Below are 9,366 nucleotides of genomic sequence, written 5' to 3' on the forward strand. Positions count from 1 at the left end.
TTGTTTAGCGTCGTGAGTAATTTACTAAGTTATTTTTCTTTTCTTGATGCTCATTTGGCTTATAGTTGTGGACCGTAGCCTGCTGCTCAGACTATTTTAACAAACCAATGTGCTGGGGAACTCCTTAAACCTTTGTTCATTGCCTCGGTGAACAATTTGTGTATGAATATTTTTATACATGAATGTCATGTGGTCTAATGATGTGTTAGCTTGATTTTTTTTGTCATTATTTGTTGATTTACTTAAATCCATTGATTTGGACTACTGAGATGTCTTTTAGTTTTACTTCCTATTGATATTGGCCAAATTTTAATTATGTTTTGGTAGCCAATTTAGGAAAGATAGTCGTTCGGTGCATGGATAGTTGGCGGTAACTGTTCATATACCGCCATAAAGATGTTCGCGCCAAAAAAAATGTGAATTTATTTTTATTCTGAATTCCGCAACTGAATTAAACAAGTCACCTATGGGATGTTGAATCACCTAGATTCCAACTATATTTCTGACAGTATCACTTTAGAAAAACATAAGTAACCATTAAACTATTGTTTTCATAACTCGCTAGCGCCTACTGCTGTCACATAGAAAATGTTATTTACTTGATGCTCATCTGGCTAATAGTTTCGTGGCTGGAGCTTGCTTTTCAGACTATTTTTGAATTATGGTCATTGTGAATGGAGGGTGATTGTTTTAGCGTCTTGAGTAATTTACTAAGTTATTTTCTTTACATGACGCTCATCTGGTTAATAGTTTGGGGATCTGAGCTTGCTGCTCAGACTATTTTAACAAACCAATGTGCTTGGGAACTCCTTAAACCTTTCCGCATTGCCTTAGTGAACAATTTGTGTATTAACACTTTTATACATGAATGTCAATGTGGTCTAATGACATGTTAGCTTGATTGTTTTTATTGTCATGGTTTGTTGATTGAAATCCGTTGATTTGGACTACTGAGACGTCTTTTACTTTACTTCCTATTGTTATTGACCAAATTTATCTATGTTTTGGTAGCCAGTTTAGGAAATATATTCGTTCGGTGCTTGGATAGCTGGCGGTAACCGTTCAGATCCCGCCATAAAGATGTTCGCGCCAAAAAAAAAGTGAATTTATTTTTTTATTTTGAATTCCTCAACTGGATTAAACCAGTTACGTCTGTAATGTTAAATCACCCAGATTCCAACTATGTTAAATCACTTGTTCGTGGCCACTGTTGTCACATACACAATGTTGAATATTGAAGTTCTGTTTTTTTACTTAACTTTCATCTGGTTGCCTTGTGCTTGACTTCCAGCTTGCTTTTCAGACTATTTTGACCAGCCAATGTGCTTGGGAACTCTTTATACCTCTCTTTGTTGCCTTATTGAACAATTTGTTTATGACAATTTTTATACCTGAATCTTGCTGTGAGTTTTTCGCCCCATCTTTGATGAAATGAAAATGTTCAGGTGATTAGCCCTTCCTGGTGACCGAAAAAAAAAACCTGAACATCAATGCGGTCTAGTGATGTGTTGGCTTGATTGGTTTCGTGTCATTGTTTGTTGATTTACTGATTTAGGATGATAGGATCCATAAGTTTGACTATTGAGATGTCCTATATGTTTTCTTGGTGTTTAATTTGGACAAAACTTAATTATTGTGAATTTAGTAAGTTTATTTCAGAATAGTTTCTTCCTAGTCTCTTATGACTAAGTGCTTTGGTATCTCTTTGGAGTACCAAAAGCGTAAGATATATATTCTACGTAGGGATTACAAAGCCAATTTAGGAAAGATAATATTCCGCCCTGGATATATTGGTGGTAACCGCTCGGATACCGCCCAAAAGATGTTACCGCAAAAAAACACATGAATGTATTGGTGGTAACCACTCGGAAACCACACATATTCTAACTGTATTTTCAAGTTCTCTGTTATTAAAATTTCTGAAAACTGTCCATAGCCACCAAATTATCATTTTCATCACTTGATTGTCTAAAGACAAGGTAAGCCTTTCCACCCCATCCAACAGGAAAATGCTCACATAGTTGATGCTGCCATTTTGCACGAAATTTTCTGGTCAAAACTGTTTTACATCTCCCAAGAAATTATACATGGTGTAATATCCAATTTTTTGCTCTTCATTTACATATGGTCCAGATTAAGAACACATACAGCTCAATTTTTCACCAACTTCTTCGCGACATAGCAGCAACCACGGATGAAAATAGTTCATCATGTCCTGTGTTGGGTATGCTGGTACAACGACAAGGTGTAGCCTTAGCTATGAAGCAGATGAAAACCGACAAATTGGCTTGTAGGTGTATTGCCTTACACCAAGTATCTTGAATATTCTCCTGAGTCACTTCATTTGGTAGCTATATGTTTGGAGTACGAAAAGAGTAAACCGTATATTCCACCCAAGGATTACAAATAATTTAGGAAAGATAATAGTTCAGCACTTGATTTTGCTTTTATGAATCACATTGGTGGTAACTCTTTGGATTGAATTTTGATTTTTGAATACTGCAACTGGATTAAACCAATCACATATGGAATGTTTAATCACCCATATTCCAACTATATTTTAATAAGTACTGTATCTCTGTTCAGTATATCAAATACTGAAAAGCATCAGTAACCATCAGATTATAGTTTTCATCACTTGCTTGCGCCTTCCACTGACTATATTGCCTACATACCAGGTGTGGCATTTTTACTCAAGCCAGCATAGAAAAACTATCTGAAATGATGAGGAAATGTTCCTGGAAATTTCCAGGTCATAAAATTGTTTACATCGCCAGAAAATTATAAGAGGTGTAAGTTCCAAAAAATCTCTTTCACAGTAATATGGACCCCATTAAGAACATTTTACATCTCAAACTTTTCTCATGTCTTTATCAACATAGCATCAACAGATGAAGGAAATTCACTGTGTGCTTTTTTGTGTGTCCGCCGGTGAAACTACAAGCTCCAGTATTAGCTATGAAGCATATGAAAAAACTGACCTATCAGCATATCATCTGCTTATCTTGGATTTTTGTTTTGTGCATATCATCATCTATTCTATATGTGCTTATAGTTAGTCTCGGCTTAGTTCTCCGAGATGAATCGGAGGGAAGAGGTGTACAGAGCCACAGTTCCGCGGTCCTGGAGAGCAGTACCGCAACTATGTTTTCTTCTCCATCCCACTCTTTGCTGACTCGCTTTCGTAGTAGCGAACAACTCGATCATTGATCTTCTGAGCCGGGCGATCATTCTCTTCCGGTATCTGCGTGAGAGAATAAGGGGGGAAGCCGTCAAGACATGTCCAATGCAAATGATCATTCATATCCTGTGTGATCAAGTCTGGTGAACCATATGGTTTTTGTTCAGGGTGCATGCTCACTTCACCACCTACGTACCTTGGACACTCCGTCCAGCAGCTTGATCTGCTCCTCCGTTACGTGTTTTACCTGCAGGTAGACACATTCAGTAAAATGCTCTCGTATTACCCCATATTGCACACAACCTAAACAAATACCTTGCTCATGATGGTCCAGATAACGCCTTCGGTGCAGGGCGGTGTCGTGAGGGAGCCCTCGTATCTGTAGTAGCCTGAAGATTCGTCTACCCAGTGGGATGGATCCACCGGTTCCTTAACATCCTCGTCCTCGTTATCCTTACCGGCAAGCCTCTTGAAGTATGGCCCCATCTGCACACATATATGCATACCAGCAAAAAAAACACCTCAATAACCTTTTTTCCGATAAAGAGCGCCTCGTTTTCTCTTTCAACTGTTTATCCGTGAATTTGTGCAGCAGGAATCCATGGAGTGATACATCAGCGCTATGACAATGGTGCACGCCTTGCTGGCCGGGGGGACGACAGGACAATGTACATACACTAGTCAAGGTTTTGCTGGGGTGTCCGGCTTGTTTGATGGAGAAGAGCACCGAGATGACGGCGCGGGCATTGCTGGAGTCCTGGTGGACCATGTGCAGCTCCATGTCGAACCTGTCATCATACCGCTGGCTAGTAAGAGAGACCAACGATGCTGTGCTTGAATTGAAGGTACTCATTCTTGCATCAGCTTGCATTTTCACATTTGAATTTCCATTAATTTGGACAGATCGATCTAGCTACTTCGATCTTGCACTAGGAGGGAGGGTTTCTTTCCTAGTTAGCCTAGGCTAACTTTCAGCTCTAACCTTTGGCATGGATGCGCACCTGGTGCCATTGACGGTGTGCTCGGAGGGGACGTGCCAGTGCACCTGCTGGAGCACGTAATCCTTCTTCTCCACCGTCAGCTTGCCATTCCCATCTTTCCATTTCAGCTAGACCACAGCGACGACAACAACAATATTTTGTCAAGAAGAAATCCTCAAGGGTTAAACCGGTGAAAACGAAACTCTGGTTCTTAAGAGAAGTATATATTACGATGAAGTCGTGGCCTCGGTTTTGCATTATGCAGGCGCCGGCATTATAGGTGTGCTCTAGAGGTCCCATGTCCTGCTTGGCTTCCACCTTGGAGATGTCGATCGGGGACTGCTCTTTGCCGTCGCGACATATGGCCCAATCCGGATCTAGTGAGGCCCATTTGTCCGGCCCGGTCAGGGTTTTCTCCTCGTAGCTGAACAGAGAGTCTGTATGATCGCCAAAATGAACTTAGGGTTCCTTTGATTCAAAGGATTTGCATATGAATTGTGTAGGATTTGGTTTCTATGAGAAAAATTCCTTTATATGTTGTTTGATTCATAGGAACATATCCTATAGGAAAAATTCCTATAGGAATTAAGGATTTGCATAGGAATTGTGTAGGATTTGGTTCCTATAGGAAAAATTCCTTTATATGTTGTTTGATTCATAGGAACATATCCTATAGGAAATATTCCTATAGGAATCTTGTAGTGTAATTCCTATAGGAAAAAAACATTAGCTCATACCTCATGGAAAAATTTCTTTGCTACAATCAAACTAACTTCATCTTCCTATAGGTTTCAAGTAGACACATGCCATTCCAATCCTATACCTTTCATATTCCTATGCTTTTCCTATCCTTTAAATCAAAGGAGCCCTCGAGTTAGGCTCTTTTGATTTAAAGGATAGGAAAATCATAGGAATAGGAAAGGTAGGATTGGAATGGCATATCTACTTGAAACTTATAGGAAGATGAAGTTTGTTTGATTGTAGCAAAGGAATTTTTCCATGAGGTATGAGCTAATGCTTTTTTACTATAGGAATTACACTACAAGTTTTCTATAGGAATTTTTTCTATAGGATATGTTCCTATGAATCAAACAACATGTAAAGGAATTTTTCTCATAGGAACCAAATCCTACACAATTCCTATGCAAATCCTTTAAATCAAAGGAGCTCTTAAAAGGAAAATCAAGCAACAGGAAACTGCAAGTGTTTAAAATGATCTTGCAAATTTAATTATCCTTTGGAGAAAATTTCGATATCTAACTTTGATTTACGAACACATTGGCAATTTAGCATGATGATCTCAAACTACCACTGAAATCACCAATCCGTGCGTACGTGATGCTGCTACCGTTGGCCCAGGCGCTGGAGTCGGGTCCGGCAACTCTGCAGATGCCGCGGAAAAGAAGGCCAGGATCGCAAGGGCCGCTGAAGTGAAGGCGGTGCTCGGCTGGGCGGCGACACGAGTGTGTCTCCGGCGAGCCGTCGTCATGGAGGGATCGATCGTAGCTAACCAAACCTGATCTGGAACCGACCGCTTGCAATACAGAGAGAATTAGAGAAAGCAGCAGCAGATCGAGGCCGCACAGCGTGCGCGAGCGGGGGTCCTTCAAAGTAGGACGCGGGTGACTAGTGGGCCTCACCTTTTGTGGGGTGTTCGTGTATGTAGAAAGAGGTAAAGCTTGATCATTGATTCATTCTTCCTTCTTTTTTTATTTTGCGAATATGAAACTTTATAACTTAACTTGTGAAATTACAATCGTTGTGGAGGGTTTTTAATTCACCCATAAACAACTTCTTCTATTACCATTGGCTCTCTTAGCACAAGCATGGCTACCAACAGAAGATAATTTAACGCTAGGAATAAACACACAAAGCTCCTTTATTGCCTGACAAATGCACGTAATTTGGGATCTACCACCGCTAGATATGTCCATCAAAATTAAAACTTTTTTAGCATCAATTTCAAACTCCACTTTCTGGTACTGCCTATCAAAAGCCAATTGAACATCATCATTCCTCCTTAGTTACGCCCGGTGCAATAATTCAACATTCTAGAGTTAATTTCAGTTTGACAACAGATGTTACTCCCTCCTTTTCAAATTATGTTGCATATAACATTTTTTAGATAAAAAGGGGTGAACCTCCTTGGTTCCATTAAAATTCAACCAAAATGTCACAAGGTTCAACGAGTTGCGGACTCGACTTTAGGCATAGTCTTACAAAGGTAAGAAATTGGAGAGGCACCAAGAAAAAAAATTACATCAGAATTACACATTTGGATACGAAAAGAGAACACCATCAATTAGCTTCGCACAAGCTGACATAGGCATCCCCAATGGGCCTGCCGAAGATGGTATCCGAGGTTTACTGAAGGCCCACGACTCGAAGAATAAGAAGAATCGGAAGCCCAAGTTATTATTAAGGAAAGCTAGAGTTGTATTAGGAAATACTACTTGTAATCTTGCGGGATGGGTTGGAAACCCTCCCGGATTCTGTAACTTGTATATTACGAATCCCTCGACTCCACCTCCTATATAAGGGGGAGTCGAGGGACAAAGAAAGCATCGATTCATTGTTTCACGCAACCCTAGTTTTCACAACGTCGAGCACTTTTCGGCTGAAACCTTCGAGATCTACTTGCCCTCTACTTCCGACTAAAACCCTAGTCTACAATCTGTAGGCATTGATAAGTTAATCCCTTGTCAATTGGCGCCGTCTGTGGAAACTAGAGGCGTCAAGGATCTGATCTCGATGGCACGTTCAAGATCGTCGACTTCGTCAACTGCAAGCAACGCGATGGACAGAGGTAAACAGATCGAAACTGGTCTAGTCGATTTTGAACGTGCCAACTTGATCAAAATATTCTCAGAGCGATCTCACACGACGTGTCAACTTGATAAGAAATTTTGGCCCGCAAGACAGAGAGAGACCAGTTCTCGCGTTTTCCCGATACAATGATCGTGGCTATCGTCAGCAATGATGTCACCTTGGCAAGAGAAAATCTCGGCTATGAAGCTACATAAGAATGGCGACAGCAGAAGACTGTTGATTATTTCGAGAGCTTTTGGTCAAATACAAGTTTTTGATCAAATGCTCGGGGGCTACTTTGGAACAATGAAAAACTCGAGAATGACAAAATAGAAATGGCGAGAGCCTATGATCAAATACAAGCATTTGCTCATAGCCTCGGGGGCTACTCCCATCGGGAGCGCTGGCCGCGTACCCGATAGATATGAAAACCTTGAGAAAAAAAGGAAAATATAGCGACATAAGGCATTGAGCCTACAACCAAGCACAAGTCCTTGGCTGTAGCCTCGGGGGCTACTCCCATCGGGAACGCTGTTCGCGTGCCCGATGAAATTATAAAAAAAAGGAGAGAAAAGAAAGAAGAAGAAGTGAGCATATTTCGAGTTATACAAATAACTCTGCATATACTCCCATCGGGAAGGAAAAATAAGTCATCCGTTGACTCAATGAAATGTGCTATTCCAACAGCCGAAAAAGCACTCGACAATATATTCTCAGAGCGCCAAAGTTGCGAACAATCTCTGAATGCCACAAAACTTTGCGAAGGTAAGACCCCAGATCCGTTCTGAGTGGCGTGGCGCCGTCTCTGACGTCGGTTTGCTACTTTTTTCCGTATCAACAGATACGAAGAAAAATCATAACGGACGCGTTAGGTACCCGATAAAATATGACTGGGACTCGACAGAATGGTGAGACCTTAAGCGGCTGTTATCACCGGAATTTGACCGAGTCAGAGGTGGGCCGCGATCAAGATGGGTTTAAAGATTATATACTGAAGAAATACGTGAATCGGCCTTATATGCAAAGTTGGGCTAGATTGCCCATGTATCTGTAATATAGTAGGATACGTGTCGTTTAGGTAGAGTTTGTCTCGTGCACGGTGGGGATTATTCCCACGTTAGAAAGTCCCCTGGACTATAAATATGTATCTAGGGTTTATGGAATAAACAACAACCAACGTTCAACCAACAAATCAATCTCGGCGCATCGCCAACTCCTTCGTCTCGAGGGTTTCTACCGGTAAGCATCATGCTGCCTAGATCGCATCTTGCGATCTAGGCAGCACAAGCTTTATGTTGTTCATGCGTTGCTTGTACTGAAGCCTTTTTGATGGCGAGCAACGTAGTTATCTTAGATATGTTAGGGTTAGCATTGTTCTTCGTATCATATGCTATCGTAGTGCAACCCTTGCATATCTAGCCGCCCTCACACCTATCTTAGGTGTGGGGGCGGCACCCCGCTTGATCATTATTTAGTAGATCCGATCCGTTACGGTTGCTCCTTGTTCTTCAAGGATTAGTTTAATATCTGCAATAGTTAGGCCTTACAAAGGGTTGGAGGATCCAGCGGCACGTAGGGTGTCGTTTGCTAGTCCTAGACAGGATGTTCCGGGGATCAACCTCGTGTTGGTTTTTAGGCCTTGTCTAGGATCGGCTTACGATCACCGTGCGTGGCCGCGAGGCCCAATCGTGAGTAGGATGATCCGATTATGCGGTGAAAACCCTAAATCGTCGTAGATCGCATTAGCTTTATCTTGATCAAGCAGGACCACCATATATTCGTGCACCTCGTACGAATCATGGGTGGATCGGCTCCTTGAGCCGATTCACAGGATAACCTGAGAGCCGATCGAGGCTCGTATTTAATGTTTACGTGTATGCCATGCAGGAAACTAAGCGAGGCATCTCCATCACCTTCCTGACCAGGTATAGGTCAGGTGGCACGCCCTTGCATCAGCATCGGACGTGTGTACCAGAGGCTTTGCGGGCCGTCGCTCGGAGGGACCAGGGCCAGCCGCAGCCCTAAGTTGTTCCCGGCTCTACTGTGTTGCCCGTCGCTGCCCGCCGGTGGGTTTCTGACCGCAACACATTCTGGCACGCCCGGTGGGACACGCTTCTTCATCAACCACATCGCCATCTACATCTGAGATGGCGGACGGCACTCCAGTCGCGCACGAGGGTCGACCATAAAAGGAGAGTATGGCGCCCCAAACGAAGGAAAGCCGGTGATGAGACATCGGTTGACACGACGATATGTAAGCCTCTTTTGAGCCATACAACCAAGATAGGGGCTAATTCAGCAGCCGCCCCGTATTATCTTTGCCATACGCTTCGCCTGCATTCAGCGTCGATCTAGCGGGTGACGGAAGACTGGAGTATGGGGGTTACATCGGCTGGC

The 9,366-nt window shown here is 42.3% G+C and overlaps 1 protein-coding gene across 1 annotated transcript; it reads right to left on the minus strand.

The window, feature by feature from the left end:
• Nucleotides 1-2,722: 2,722 nt before the first annotated feature.
• Nucleotides 2,723-5,798, minus strand: LOC127298203 (alpha carbonic anhydrase 7). Its single transcript, XM_051328128.2, has 7 exons — nt 5,497-5,798; nt 4,393-4,598; nt 4,183-4,289; nt 3,858-3,969; nt 3,497-3,667; nt 3,378-3,428; nt 2,723-3,244 (listed from the first exon to the last, which is right to left on the minus strand). The coding sequence occupies exons 1-7, from the start codon at nt 5,648-5,650 to the stop codon at nt 3,143-3,145; spliced, it is 903 nt and encodes a 300-aa protein (XP_051184088.1). The 5' UTR covers nt 5,651-5,798; the 3' UTR covers nt 2,723-3,142.
• Nucleotides 5,799-9,366: the final 3,568 nt, after the last annotated feature.

Source organism: Lolium perenne, chromosome 5, assembly GCF_019359855.2.
Source record: "Lolium perenne isolate Kyuss_39 chromosome 5, Kyuss_2.0, whole genome shotgun sequence".
In the NCBI taxonomy this organism is placed as follows: domain Eukaryota; kingdom Viridiplantae; phylum Streptophyta; class Magnoliopsida; order Poales; family Poaceae; genus Lolium; species Lolium perenne.